This window comes from Hyposmocoma kahamanoa, unplaced genomic scaffold, assembly GCF_003589595.1.
Source record: "Hyposmocoma kahamanoa isolate Upper Pololo Valley unplaced genomic scaffold, ASM358959v1 239, whole genome shotgun sequence".
Classification (NCBI taxonomy): domain Eukaryota; kingdom Metazoa; phylum Arthropoda; class Insecta; order Lepidoptera; family Cosmopterigidae; genus Hyposmocoma; species Hyposmocoma kahamanoa.
Window position 1 is genome coordinate 276796 of NW_020653756.1, and position 15570 is coordinate 292365.

The following is a 15570-nucleotide window of genomic DNA, read 5'->3' on the forward strand; positions in this document are numbered from 1 at the left end:
ACATAACATATAATGTATAAGATATATTTTAAGATATATATTATATTTTAATGTATAATTTGTATAAGATATGTTTAAGATATAAGATATAAGGATATCATTTATTCATGCTTTTACAGGATCAAAACCGGCGCCAGAAAAAGACCTGATTTCCGCAAACAGCACATGCGTACGTCTGAATCTGCTCACATGGGACAGTAATGGCTGCCCTTTGACGCAATTTCACATTTCTTTAAGAAATATTGAAGATGGGGCTTGGCGCTCGCAGACAGTCCCCGCAGCGGCCGCTGCTGAAGCTATGACGCTATGCGAACTGACACCGGCTACATGGTACCAGTTAAAAATTATAGCCACAAGTGCTGCTGGGATCACGCCTGGGAACTATTATTTCTCCACTTTGACGGAAGATGGAGGTAATTTATTTTTGTTGAAAAACCGAGGAACGTATGGGATATAAATTCAATAACACGAAATATAGAAAAATACAATCAAGTTCATTTTTAGAACGCATACCGGCGCCGGCACAATTCCCACCAGATGGCGAAACTAGTTCAGAGCATACGACAGTCGTGCTGGCGGCCGCCGGATGCGCGTTAGTAGCCACCTTGCTGCTGTTGGCCTGGTTGGCGTGGAGAAGAAGGTAGTAATTTATAAAAATAGCCAACGTTTTAACTTTAGTTTAAGCTTCGCTCCTACCCTTACATCCTACCTCGAAATTACAGTCCGTCGATTTTTTGCCTGAGGAAGGGCTACGAACAAGGAGACATATCAGAGGACGAGGAGAAGTCGGTGGAGAAGCGAGACAACCGACGCAACTGCCAACAAGTGTACACCTCTTCGCCAATCAAACATCCAAACGGAAAGAAGGAGCAGCAAGGTAGTAGTGCCGCCCGAGTGCGCAGGGCTCGCCAAAAGCCCGGCTCCGGTTGACCGATCCGCCCGGGCCGCAGAGATGTACGAGATCAGCCCGTACGCCACGTTCAGCATGGCGGCCGGCGCGGGCGCGGGCGCCGAGCGCGCGGAGGAGCCGCTGGCGGCGGGCACGCTGCGCACCTTCGGCCGCGCCGAGGCGCTGGCGCTGGGCGCGGCGCCGCCGCAGCGGCTGCGCTCGCACAAGCATCGCTCGCCCGCCAACTCGGGTATCGTACGCTCCCGGTGGTTCCTTTCGTCGTTTCTCTTGGCGATTGTTGCGTTTCCCGTTTTCACGGCGGGTGTTCTCGGAATTCGAGTCGCTCACGATCCTACAAGTGCATTCCTCCTAGATCCTACAAGGCACCTATGCGTGAATTGCGAAGGACTGTCGGATTATAGACGCCCGTTCTTTGTCAACGGAAGACGTCTCGTTTTCAGACGAGTATACGCTGTCGCGCGCGATGACGTTGATGGTGCGTCCCTCTGAATCGGATTCCGAGTCGAGCGGTTCGCCGTGCGCGGAGTGCAATTCCAGCAGCGCATCCTACCGCATGCCCGTCGCGCCTTCTAAGGGTAATTATATTTGTATAGAGTAAAAATATTTATTGGCACGTTGCCGTCTTTTGACCGAGAAAAAGAAAGTTAGACGTTAAGAGAGCTCGTGTTTTGTACCCTTCTGATTTAATCGTGTTATCATTACTATCGAAGAAAGGCAAGAAATCGCGCGTATAATGTTTACGTTACGAAAGTGTTTCATTACGCTAAACTCCAAATTTTTAGAATGGCACGTACCTGTTTATTTTTGTCTAGTTTTAACGACATTTCACGTCGTGAAATAAGTATAGTTGCTGCCACCGAAACGCGTTGTTCGCAGAGGAGGTGTTCCGCGCCGTGACGGACTCCAGCGCGGAATCGGGCGACGCGCGCAGCGTGCAAGTGCGGCACGAGCGCGTACACGACAAGCGCCGTCGCCCCAGGCGACACCACACGCCCACCAGTTCGAGGTCTGTCGTGCAGGCAATATGCCCGTCACCCCCTCAAACGGTGCGAGGTTCTACCAGTGAACAAATATCCTACTACTGCCATCTATTGGAGATTTGTGACACCGCTTCGAAATTATGTTCCAGCGCAACCCTAAAGAAAGAAACCGTAAAAGCTACTTAGATGACGCTTTTACGTAATCATGAGGAGGCAATTTCGGAAACATTTCGAAAGATGTCGCTACCTGTTACATAAATCTTTTTCTGTTGATAAATATGTGAGCAATAATGTCAGTACAGGGTACTAAAAAAACCGATCTCAAAACTCATTCATCCCACCCTTAGTTGGCCACCCTTAGCGGTGGAATATTTTCTTCAAATTTAAACGGGACCACTACTGAGGTACTGTCTTTCCAACAAAAAAAGAATCATCAATCAGTTCACAAATTATCGCCGGAGTTATCGCGTAGCATACATAAAAAAACATGCAATCGAATCGAGAACGTCCTCCTTTTCTTGAAGTCGGTTTATAAAATGCAGTGCTTTATATTATTTGCAGGTACCAACAACGACAAGAGCAGGAGAGGCGAGATTTCACAATACACGTGTGAACATGACAATAAAGACTGCTGAAAGCAACTCTAGGAGAATTATATCAAACAAATTGTTAAATGTAAATCTACGTTTTGAATCAAATAGCTAAATTAAATGAAACAAATTGTACATAGTTTTTATGCGTTTTGTACTTTGGATTTAAAATTCAAGGCCTATTTGGTAAATTGTTGGTGGAAAGCGAAGTTGTTAATAATATTTTTTATTTGATACTGATTTTTTTAACTCGTTTCAAAACTTGGTATTCGTGTTCAAATGTGTCCTCAGAAAGTAATTCACGTTCATCAACAAACTACTGTTTTTTGTGCTTGTAACTTTATATAAATACGTCATGTGCATAATAATCTCACTACAGTGTACTAAAAAAACCCAACTTCAAAGGTTCGTGGAATTACATCTATTTGCCAAGTTTTATTGAAATCAGTTACCGGAAAGTGCGCGAAACCGGTACTTTTATTATTATTAATTTTATTATTCATCCCCGGTTCACCCATAGAAGTGCAATATTTTACTTCAAATTTCAATGAGACTAATACTGAGGTGCCCTCACCAACCTCTTACCAACAAAAAAAAAAGAATTATCAAAATTGGTTAACAAATGGCGGAGTTATCGCGTAATAAACACACAAAAGAAAGAAAAGAACATACCGTCGAATCGAGAACCTCCTCCTTTTTTCTTGAAGTCGGTTAAATATAGATATTAATTTGAGAATTTTTATGACGCCGCCGTCCCGCCATATATAGTTGACAGGGCAACGGGCTGATTGATGGTTTCGCTTACTTTTGTTTTGCTGATTACGTTGCTTAGTGTAAACGACCAAATAAAATTGGTCCAATAAAGAACGGTCTCAACCTCGGTTTTCTTTAAAATTAAGAAATATTAATCGAAAAACAAACCTTTGATTGCTGCATTGATATCTAAAAGTTGTACATGAAAAACTGAATAGAACATAGGAAATGAAACTATTTTTCCGGATTTAAATCGCGTATATTTGTTTTTTCAAACAAACCGACGTTTCGGGTCCTTCCCAGGTCCTTTTGTTTGAAAAAACAAATATACTTAAATCCGGATTTAAATCCGGAAAAATAGTTTCATTTCCTATGTGTAACAATCGCGAAAACCTAAGAACTCGATATGAATAGAACATATTATTATACGTGCCGTTCCACCCATTTTTAGTAACGTGGTCTTAAAAAATACAGACTAATAAAAACAGTACAGATAATTATAAACTTCATTGATTGACTTTTAAAAACGAAACCCAATTTTGATATAAAGGACATACATATATACAATTTGTCAAACAATACAACACCTCGATGATACAGTATCTTCCTCTGTCAATGTAAAACCACACATTCTGTCTTTTTTGTTAAAGCAAGTATGAATAAATTATGAAACCTTATACCAATGCGAGTATAACATAAAAACGGGTACATTAAACGTTGCATTTCGTATTTTTTCTGTAAAACAGGTTGTCTATGAAATAGAGGTGCCAATTCAAGAGGGGCACCATCAAGGCGTTAAACCTAATAAGAGTCGTGGCATAAGTTTCGTAAACATAAATTCCTAAAATTGTTTTTAAAGTCACACGGATCGTCACAAATTGGAAGAATAAATTTAGTTTAAAAGTAAAATAACAATGAAATTCAAGCTTCTCGAGGTTTGTTGTCGACGTTATAGACACATGGTATATGTTTTATCAGTAGTTTATTTATGGTAAGTACCGTAATTTAAGTTACATGTGGTAAATGAATAACCCTGTGATTTCTGTGTAAATAAAGTTCAACGAATGTTGTACTGTCGCGTGTCAATCGTTCTTATGTTCATTGTCACTGCCTACGTTTACTGTACATATTATGTTACCTGAACAGTTGAATATAAAATTATCAAGTTCTTACAGTCTTGTTTAATTTCTCCTCTTTCGGTATTCATAGTTGTTATTTTATTAACGTAAGTTTTAAACATTAAATTTTATCTGTGAATCGGGGAAAAGAAAATTAAAAATAATATATGTATAAATATATGTAAACTAACTGTAACAAAAAATAAAAATAAATTATACAAGGACTTCACTTTGGTAACTTGCTTCAAACATTGTACATTTGCTACGCCAAATCGTAGAGACATGCTACGCCAAAACATAGAGAAATGCTACGCCGTAGAACAGGAACTCTATCCATTCTTTATTATTACAAGATAAGCAATAGTATTTCATTCATGATACATGTAAAGAGAAGATTACTCGAGCTGATTTGGTAGTTTTTTAGCAAACGCTAGCTCGGTGAATTAGCCTAGCTCATAAAAGCTGACAATACCCGTGGTATGGCTCATAAAATGTGCATGTGCTCGGCGCACAGTCAACTTGTCGTCGCTTGTAGGCACAAACGACCTCGTCAGACGCCCGATGTTTACGATTCTGTCGGCGCAAGTGCATCTCGTGGAAATGCTTTCGGAGGAGATTGCATTCCCTTATTATTGGTTTCAACGTAAATTGCCGACAATCTCCGTTGTACATCCTCGTCATACTCGTAACATGTGCTGTGGGCACATTGAGCAAACTCAGTACGGAGTACTAAAAAACCCGACATCAAAAGTCATTCATCGTTTAGTTTGCCACCCTTAGAGGTGGAATATTTTCTTCAAATTTAAATGAGTCCACATAGAGAAACCTTCTTCCCAACAAAAAAAGAATTATCAAAATCGGTTCACAAATATCAAGTTCTCGCCGGAGTTATCGCGTAACATACATACAAAAAAAACAAACAGTCGAATTGAGAACCTCCTCCTTTTTTTGAAGTCGGTTAAAAATGAGCAACACTGCGATATTGCGACATCATTGATACGATCATAACGCACCTATCATAAAGTGACGAAGTTCGAGAAGTTTCATTTGGGAAACTGAAAACATTGTTTTTTTATATTTAGAACCAGCATTATATGGCGTACATTCTACTCGTGGTACGTACATTATTTTTTGTTAATCTATTTGTCTGTTCCTCTAAAATTACATTTCCGTATTAAGTCATTACCGTAGGTCGGAAAAAGGTGTTCCACATATATAGATACATGTGTAGACAAAGTCACATAGAGCGACATAGAGTTGTTAAAGCCACCAAATATTACTTAATTATTTTTTCGAATTCTGGATTTCCGAAAATGGTTTTACTATATAGTAGGACAGACTACTGACCTAGGAAGCCGAAGTTGGATTTTAAAGTAATTCTAATGGTGCCATGTAAAAAATTGCAGTAGAAAATGCAATAGAACTACTTTTCCGAATTCCGGATTTCCTGATAAAAGAACTGGAAAAAAATCTTTGCATTCAAATTACCTCAGTGTCTCAAGACGAAGGTTTTGACCAGTTTGTGTTGCCAGTGATCACATATGAATCAGAGACGTGGTCCCTCACTATAGGCCTCAAAAGAAGGCTCAAGGTCACTCAGCGGGTAATGGAGAGAGCGATGCTCGGTATTTCCCTACGTGATAGAATCAGAAATAAGAAAATCCGTAGGAGAACTAAGGTAATCGACATACTCGTAGCTCGAAGAATTGCTCAGCTGAAGTGGCAGTGGGCGGGGCACATAGCTAGGAGAACCGAGGGCCGTTGGGGCGGAAAGGTTCTTCAAAGGCGACCGCGCACCGGACGACGCTCAGTGGGCAGGCCCTCCCACCAGGTGGACCGACGATCTGGTAAAGGTAGCGGGAAGCCGACGAATGCGGGCAGCGCAGGACCGATCGTCGTGGAGATCGTTGGGGGAGGCCTATGCCCAGCAGTGGGCGTCGTATGGCTGCATGATGATGATGATGATAAAGGAAACTCCTCTCTTTAATTTATTTATGAAGAAGTCTTGTTTAAGCGTCCAGCCTTGTTTTTACAAACAGTATTAAAATAATCAAGTGTGAACATTTTCCTTTCAAAATACGATATTTCTGCTAGTGGTTCCAATTTATGAATACCTGTTATACTGTGTTTTTGTATCTAAATAAAATATTTTTAGAGCGTGATCATAACGTTCTCAGGCGAGAATTTAGACCACAATCTGCCACGCCGTGTGTCGGCGGATTATGCGGGTTGGGGACTTCACAACTTCACACGTTTTCAAAGGGTTGTTAACCTTCTTCGCCGTGTAGGTTTTATCATGATGGAATGATAACCCTTCACTGAAAAGGTCAAGGAAAATTGTAAATTAAATTTTGCACGTAGACTCCTAGAGACTCAGTGGTGTGAACCTGGATTCCAACTCACTGCCTCTGTTTGAGAGGCGGTAGGTCATGCCATCAGGGTGCCTCTTTCGGCTTCTGGCATATAATTATATTTATTTGTTTATTGGCAATCAAATTACACCTGAAATCATAAGGCAGATTCCCTGGTAAGTCTAAAAATGTGTATACCCATATTCAATGTTGTATAGGCACTTGTACTTACACAAATGCCTAATCGAAAACATTATTATTATCAACTTGATAATAAGCCTCAAAGTTCACAATTATTTTGCCATCATTGTCTGTCCTTATCTGTTCTTATACCATGAGCAAACGAACGACTCTTTAAACAATAGATAATTCTCGGAAGGAGTTGGAAACCAATTCAATTTTCATAAAATAGGAACGTAACGAAAGTAGAGTAAGGAGCGGTGGCGGTAAACACGTGGGAGGCTCGCAACCGAACCAACTTTACGCCATAAAGCCTCTTCAAGTCGCACACACAGTTGTGGATGTGAATACGCCATTTAAAAATATGAAGTGGTTATATTAAACCTATATATTTATACAAGTATACAATACAGACTGTAAGTCGTTGGTAACAAATAATGTCAATTTACACCAACAGTGCAGACAGTAGCTCGCAGACAAATCTCATATAGTTGCAAGCACTTTGTAAATACTTGCTCAAACAGCAATTCGTACCTTCATAACGTTCTAGTGTGAGAACTGGAAAGCTTACTAAGAGGAAATCGTTCGTGTTCCAATCTATCTGTAACTCCATTACCTGATTACGGCAGAGCCAAAAGCAGAACGTTCGTCTGCCTGAGTACAATCACGTGTTCATCTCGTCCCTTTTGGACGTATGAAGCATCATTTTGCTCAGTCGTCATTGGCTAAATATTTGTATTAGTAAACATTCCAATATTAATATCCGATATGGCGATATATTCATCAAATCAAACAGTTTTATAAAGCCTATTCCAAAATATTTAACTCATATTACAACAAACTATGATGATATACAATAATATTTCTGCTTATTCCCGCGATTTCATGCGCGCAAACATGTGTAGTTGTGTGTCACTTACGTATCCTACTAATAAATGAATACTAAGCCTTGTGTCTGTGTGGCTGGCTACTAGACATTTATATCTAATATTTCAATGCACGCATTTCGTTCCGATGTGCACATCCTTCTTATTTTTGTCGCTCAGTTTAAACGAAACAAACATTACATGTCAACCCAAGCTTACCTTAACTCCTCCTATCTTATTTTAAAATAATACTAAAGTGGGTACATACTCAGAAGTTATTATTTATATTAACATATGGATTTTATTAATAGTAAAATAATATAATAAAATGCATAAAAAGAAATAATAATAATAGTTTATTTCCTTCGCACATAACTAATACTATACAACATTATGTTGTAAACCAAAACATGTGTTGTCTGTAAAAGCTGGAGTCTAACCTAGGATACCCTGTGCCCAAGGAGCACACTTTATTCGCTTTAAAACTGTTATATCTATAAATAGTGTTAATATGGTATTGATTTAGATAATAGTTCTCTATAAATGGTTTTAGAAGAAAGAAATTGTCCTTATAGAGTTATTTCACTCAAGTCAAAATTTTAACACTTCTTAATACCAAATAACTTAATTAAGTGTAATCTCTCTTAAGATTTACTCTTATAGTCCTTATTTTAAGTTCATCTGTAGAACACCTGATTATTTTTAGTAAAATTGTTCTATACACATCCAGTAAAGTCTATGAATACTCTGAAAACTAGTGTTCTTAAGTTTATTCTAGATATATTTAATTTATAGACATTCTGAAGTGTTTGTACAATTAGGGTTTTTAATATATTGGACGTTGTAGGAGTTCATGCAAAATAGATAAAGTAAAGAATATTAAAAGATCTGGTGGAGGTGGTGAACCTTGGATATTAATTCACATCATTCGATACAATCAGCGTTGCCAATGCCAATTGTTCAAAATCCCTAAAAATCACGGTTAAAATCCCCAAATTTGGGGAGAGCAAAGTTCATATTCCCCACAAATTACCCACGTTTCAGTGTTTTCATTATTTATTAGAAGTACATCGCTTAAAAATATAATAAAGAATTAAGAAACTCAAAATGCAATAATCTATTACGTTTACTGTGAATGTAAACAGAATGTAAAAAATAAAACTAATTATAAAAATCGTTTATTTATTTTAATAACAATAATAATAACGTACACACTCAACATAGCCCCGCACTAGAGAAACCCTGTGTCGCGGGTGTGATGGGCACACACGTAGACAACTACAAGATACACCCAAACTCACGAGGGAAAAAATCTAGGCCATACAAATATTTCTCCCGACCCGGGAATCGAACCTGGGACCGTGGTAACCATTCGGCCACGGAGGTAGTTCTATTAATTATAAAATTAATTAGATTCAACATTAATCTGTAATCAGTCTGAACAAAAAAACATTTTTCTTTCTTTTACAAAATTAAGTAAATTAATTATTTGTTGTGCATTTGGTGACACTATGTTAACGTTAGAAATAATCAATGAGTTTCGACCTATATTTAATATTTAAAGTTGACGAGTGGTAAGTTGTGATGTGGAAGTACCAACTGCTCGGTTTATCAATAGCTGATTTCGTTTTGCTTCATACCGGGGACCGGCCTAAGCTGGAGAAAGAATCGCGAACTCAACACGCACGGACTGGTAATTTTTCAATTCAGAACCAAGTGCTCTAATAATAATTCTATTTAAGCTGCTTGTTAATAATACGAGGGATGTGCGATGTTGATGAAAAACACGTCGCTACAGTCCATCACAGTGTTTTTAACAGTAACGATCAAACTAGCGATGCATCAGCAATTGACAGATTAAACAAAATGACAAAATGTTAGAATCCCCACATTTTCCTCACATAGCGCCAATCCCCACAAAATTCCCAATCTAGTTGATACTCCCCACAATTTGGGAAATTCCCCACAAATTGGCAACGGTGGATACAATAGTCGTAATTCGCGCTCGGGCCGGGCATGGATGGCATTTGTTTGTTGACAAATAAGTGATAAAAACAATTGAAATGAGCGCGTAAACTACTGTACTTCAATGTTGTGTATGTGTATTGTGCCGTTTGTCAATAGAATACAGTGAAATCATTGTGTGAAACGTGGTTAATGTGAAGAAATAACCTCAATTTTGTAATGAAAATTTCTTCCAACATAAGTTAGGTATGTCATAAAATATTCCTTATATGTATATGATAGGGAATTCATCCACCTTTCTAGTCATATATAACACATTCCATATAATTATACATAATAAGGTTTTTTTGCGACAAATTGGATTTTATCAATTGTTTTTTTTGACCTAGTGTTTTGAAAAGTTTTTTATTGCATAATACGCTCACTATTTATAATAAATAAAAGTTGTAGTGTTATAAAGGTTTTGTAATACTGTCAAAAGAAAAAATCGCTTAGAAACATCGCGTTTTGTAGATAATCACAAAAGCTTCTTAAGAGTGAACATATTCTATTCATATGATCTTATATAAGATCAACTACATTAAGCAAGTAAAAATAATCTTTTCGCATTCTAAAGTTTTTAAATAAAGCTATAGACAAAATGCCCTAACAGTGTTTTCAAAAAAGCTTTATATTCTTATCGCCATTTTTATTTTTAAAGAATAACTATGAAGTAGCCGAGAAAAATTTCTTTTCTTTTTTAAAAGTAAATCTAAGTTGAAATTAGCTTGACGAAGCCTAGAACTTCTTTGAAATGGTTTGTTCTGTGAGTTATTTTGTATATTTAGGCTTTCTATAAATATTTAAAACCGAAAATCGATAACTGTATTTTTATTAAGTTTATATTTTATACATAAATATGTAAAAGTTAGCGAGCGCATTACTTTTATGACAGGTTTTACATCACTTTTCACAATGTATTTAAAGTCGCACGTCAATTGACGCTTTCTAACCGATAAGACTTTGCGCGAAAAAGTCAGAAATATTACATTTAATTTCGCCATGTCGCAATTTTGGTACTTTATATTTTGTAAGCCATTAAACTTGAAACCTACTCTCTCCACACTTCCCGATGGTCCCGTTACAGTGACTGAAATCACTTTGTGCAGCACTTCCTTCCCTTTCGGTGGTATCATGCCCAATGCCAGCACGGTCTCGTGGCGCTTCGGCGCGTTTGACGGGGTCGCTGCAGGCGGCGTAACGGGTTGGCTCGGTTCCTCGTGAAGCCGCACGGCTTCGCCTAACAAAATTCGCATCGGAAGCACAGTCTTTTCTCTCGCACCATGTTCCAGCGCTGATCAACACTGAGTGCTTTGTAGGTTGGGTACATGTGTAGCGCATGGGGTTGGCCGCAGTTCGGGCAGCGGTCCGTTTGTTCGGTGTCCGTGGCAGTGTACACGGCGTTCGCCTTCTTCTTCACTATCGCGGGTCTCAATTCTCTCTTCGTCGTTGTGGCAGTGCTCGTGGCGGGTGAGTACATATAGCGCAGCGCTCTGTCGGCCTTAAATTGTACTAGATTCCCCATTCTGAGATCTGCTCCAAAGAGTCTCGATTTTGGACACAAGTTGCAGTCTGTTTTCTTCCACTTACTGGTGGGGCATATTTGTGCGATCTGTATAATAAGCATCACCGGTACTGTCATCCTCATAGCAATGAAAGGTACTAGTTGATAACATATGATTAATATGCAGGACGAACAGGGTTGGTGATAGCACAGATCCTTGCGGAACGCGTTGATGAGCATGGTGTCCGAGCACAATCCGTCGACAGCGACTTTTATACTCCGATCAGACAGGAAGCTGGCGATCCAAGTGCACAGCCGTTTTGGAAGTCCGTAAGATAATTATTAATACAAAGATCGAACACTCAGAAAAAAATCCTTCGATCCGGTCGGATGTAAAGGTACTAACTGGGTGATAAATCTGTAATAGATTTCTCATAGATGGCGCTACGACTAAAAAGTCGTTGAAAGACCAAGTACAAAGACACGACGCAAGCACATACAAAAATTCGTGAGGTCCGTTGGTTCGTTCCGTGGCTTAGTTGGCATAGCGTCTGGCACGGTATGCAAGAAGACGTCGGTTCGAATCCGACCGGATGGTTGTTTATCACGCGCTCCATTACCTTGGAGAGCAAAGAGGTTATCGCTATAGGTCGATAGTTGGACGGGTCTGTACTGTCACCCTTTTTGGGTATGGGGTGAACGCAGGCTATCTTCCATGAAGATGGGACTTTACCTGAGTGGTACGAAAACGAGAAGAGGCGCGTTAAGACCGGAGCCAACTCGGGAGCGCACGTCCTGAGCACAATAGCGGGAACGCCATCGGGCCCACTGGACTTCATGACGTCGAGGGCAAAAAGAGCACGCCGTACCGCATTTAGCGTGAAACGAATTTCGGCCATTGTGTACTTACATTGCGGGATAGTAGGCGGTGAGTTACTCTCGTCGTCAAGAGTTGACTTCGATGCAAAAAGAGAGTATAGGAGATCAGCTTTGTCTTTAGCGGAATGAGCCAGTGAACCATCAGGCTTGCGCAATGGTGGTAGTGAGATTCGACAAAAGTTTCCCTGAACAGCCTTGGCGAGGGACCAGAAGGCACGGCTGCCCGATGGATAGCCAACTAGTTTTTCGCCAATTTTGCAAGTATGCGCAAACTTTGCAGCGGTAATTTCCCTTTTGCAGGACTTGGAGGCAGCGTTAAATTTCTGCTTCAATTTGGAAGTTTGTGGGTCCTTGGCGCCTGACGCAACAGCCCAAGCCCGGTTGGCCATGCACTTAGCGTTTCAAGCTTCAGCAAAAGACCTACCAAACCAAGGTTGAGAGCGGCCACCGACGCGCACTGCAGAGTTTGGAATAAAGCATTCCATGCCCCACAGTATCGCCTCGACAATGGATGCTGCGCAGATGTCAGGATCGTCCGAAGAGAAGCTCAATTGCTTCCATGGGAAGCCGGCGTAGAATACACCCAATCAGCTGACCTCACATAAGGCCAAACACGACTCCTCACAGCTGGTCGGGGGCGTCTGGCATGGGTAACACTCACCTCAGAACGGATCAGTAGATGATCAGATGTTCCCATGCAGGCATAGCGGGACACCCGAATGCCGTCTGAGTGAGACGTCAGCATTAGGTCCAGCAAACCAGGGGTATGACCTTCAATGTCCGGTACTCTGGTTGGACCATCGACTAACTGTGTGAGGTCATATCCGCTCACGCAATGCGCTCCTCCTACCGCAAAATGGCGGCTATTTGGTTTCGCAAATTGGAAAAGCATTCAGTTTAAATACAAGTTTTTATAAATAAAAATTATTATTTTGCATTGCTAAATAAATACCCTCCGTACTACCAACAAAAACATCTCAAATAAGATGCAGTAATACACCGCAAATCCTGCACTTAAAAAGCACTAATGAAATGTTTGGTGTTCTTGGATAAATATGATAATATTCCGTTTGAGTGGTTCTAACGTTTACCATGAAATTACTCCTTAAAGTATAGTTTATAAACATTTATATTCAGGGTAAACTTAAAAAACGCTACTTACGGTATGTTTTCAATAAATAAACACCGAAATCACCAGCCCAAACAATAACACACACGATTGTCGTGACTATTTTTGAAGTTGTTTATTTTTTTTAAATGACAGACCCAGGCATTAAAAACTTTATGGTTTGCTAGAGTAGTTACCGAAATAGCAATTAATATTGGTTTTTTTACCTGTTATAACTTCGAGATCCGATAAATCGGTGTAAAATCATCACCGGCACCTCTAGGTGTGGTATGCGTCTACGGCTGCATGTATCGCGTGAGCGGATATGCAGCGGCAAAGTCGCGCACAGCTCTCGCTTTATAATCGGTACGTGCTGATCCTAACCACTCCATGTGGTGGGCGTTAAAGTCGCCGAGAATCAACACCTTCACTGAGGGAAGCTGTTGCAGGATTTCGCCGAGTCCCTTTTAGATGCACCTTAGGAATCGATCAGTTTCCGGGTCTCCGCTATGAGACCTGTACAGGCACGCGTAGATATAGGTGTGGCCCCCGTAATCAACACGCGCCCAGAGTAGAGACAGGTCCCTGTCTTCGAAACTGCCACGACGGCGACAGCAGATATCATCCCGAACATACATGCACACCCCGGGGTCCCAGTCCGGCTCGAAGACCAATGCGTACGTTTTTATCACTGGCGATAGGACAGCCTCCCTGGCTGGGACAGGCCCGGGTTCGGGTCCTCTACGTACCAGCGGGCGGCCATTTCACCGGGTCTCCTTGGCTCCCACGTTAAAGCGGCACGCTCAGCGCAGCAAAGCAGGGTTACAGGATCATGCGAGCCGAGAACTGGTGAGACTGTGGCAATCGGGAGGGAGGAGCTGGTACCTGCACGCACAGTCGGAACACACCTAAAGGTGCTTTGCGACAGACTCCGAGCGAGTGTGGTCGCTAACCAGTCGAGTCCTATGAGGGGCTCTGCCACCAAGCTAGGCAATATTTGGATATTACGTGAGACTATCGTAAAGCCTCACGACCTGAGATCTTAAGGAATCAATTGCTCATTTGGCACTACCCAGGAGTCACGTGTAGGGAATCTAGAGTCATAGCCTACGGACACGAACCATATTTTAATAATATTAACCGGTTAATAACTCCCAAACTGATTCGTTGAACAAAAATTGTATACAAATATACAAATATTTGCATCAGAATAAATCTCACCTCATTTCGCCGTAAGGAAGTTTGCAATACCGTATAAAACTTGTCTTTATAAAAGTTAATAACACAATTCGGAGTTCCTTTTCACAGAAGGGACGTTACATTGTGCGAAAAACACAATATCTTCAAAACTTGTATTACAAAAGTTACACCGTCTGATAGGGTTTTCATCCAGCAATTTCAGCTTACAATAATTTAAAAAAAAATCAAATTTTGTGTAAGTATCTCTTTAAATATTCCTACATAAAAGAACACTATGTAATTTCGAGTGATATATGTGTACACCAAAGTATGCAGATATTTGTACATGTGACTTTACACGAGTATCCTTTACCTTTCCCAAGACTAACTTCAAAAGCGCGCCATGACGGGAAAGCAAATTTTCATTTGCTATTCAATAACACCATTCCTCATAAGGAGGAACTTCAAGAAGTGTTTTTAAAGCGAAAAGGTACGTTTGCATTTCAACGCATGCGCACTTAGTGGGCGGCCATTTTCAGGGAAAGCCAACACAAATGCGCTCTGACGAGTGTACGATAGAGGCATTGCAAAGATATATTTGCGTTTGGCCCGAAGCGTTACTGGGCACAAACAGAGAAGGAACTGTGTATAAGGAGGTGTCGTTTCACGTAGCTAAAATTTCTGACAGCTGTAAATTTAATTTGGCTGGAAACGTACACGTGCAAACTGGTTTCCGTGTATAAAAGAAAGATGTATCAAATTCAGCAACAGCTACTTTGGCAAGGGTTAGTGTGTCGTGTAAATGTGTGTGTGTGTGGAAGTGTGTGTGAGTGGGATGCTGTGTAAGGGCCGGTTCATATTGGGCATTTGATTGAGTCCCACCGATTCTCAGGAACTTATTTATGGATTGAGGGCTAGACCTTTTTTGTCAACGGTCTCGAGTTCCTTGGGAATTTTTGCAACGAATTTTTTTCTACGCTTTGTCGTTTTTTAATATTAGTTTTTAAATTGATATATTAGTAATTATTCAATTACTACAAATAATATTTGTAGTATTTGTAAGTAATTTAAAAAAGGCAGAAGGTTGAAGCTTTCTTTATTACATCATCTGGTCAAGTCGTTCACATGTTAGATAATCAGCTAAACAA

At 40.3% G+C, this 15570-nt stretch overlaps 2 protein-coding genes across 2 annotated transcripts in view; both read left to right on the forward strand.

Annotated features, from left to right (window-relative positions):
* LOC113228733 (Down syndrome cell adhesion molecule-like protein Dscam2) overlaps positions 1-930 on the forward strand; it is a 76846-nt gene extending 75916 nt beyond the window's left edge. Inside the window, exons 30-32 of the mRNA XM_026462095.1 lie at positions 120-413; positions 505-640; positions 723-930. Coding sequence (XP_026317880.1) covers positions 120-413; positions 505-640; positions 723-930 — 638 coding nt within the window. The remainder of the gene's footprint in view (positions 1-119; positions 414-504; positions 641-722) is intronic.
* Positions 931-952: 22 nt separating this feature from the next.
* On the forward strand, positions 953-2873 carry LOC113228734. Its single transcript, XM_026462097.1, has 4 exons — positions 953-1139; positions 1351-1485; positions 1787-1916; positions 2452-2873. The coding sequence occupies exons 1-4, from the start codon at positions 953-955 to the stop codon at positions 2501-2503; spliced, it is 504 nt and encodes a 167-aa protein (XP_026317882.1). The 3' UTR covers positions 2504-2873.
* The last annotated feature ends 12697 nt before the right edge of the window (positions 2874-15570 follow it).

Bases quoted from the DNA above. Each gene is read 5' to 3' on its own strand.
- LOC113228734 (XM_026462097.1), top strand. From the start codon at position 953: ATGTACGAGATCAGCCCGTACGCCACGTTCAGCATGGCGGCCGGCGCG. The intron at 1,140-1,350 runs GTATCGTACGCT...TCTCGTTTTCAG, and splicing joins TCGCTCGCCCGCCAACTCGG to ACGAGTATACGCTGTCGCGC. The intron at 1,917-2,451 runs GTCTGTCGTGCA...TATTATTTGCAG, and splicing joins CACACGCCCACCAGTTCGAG to GTACCAACAACGACAAGAGC.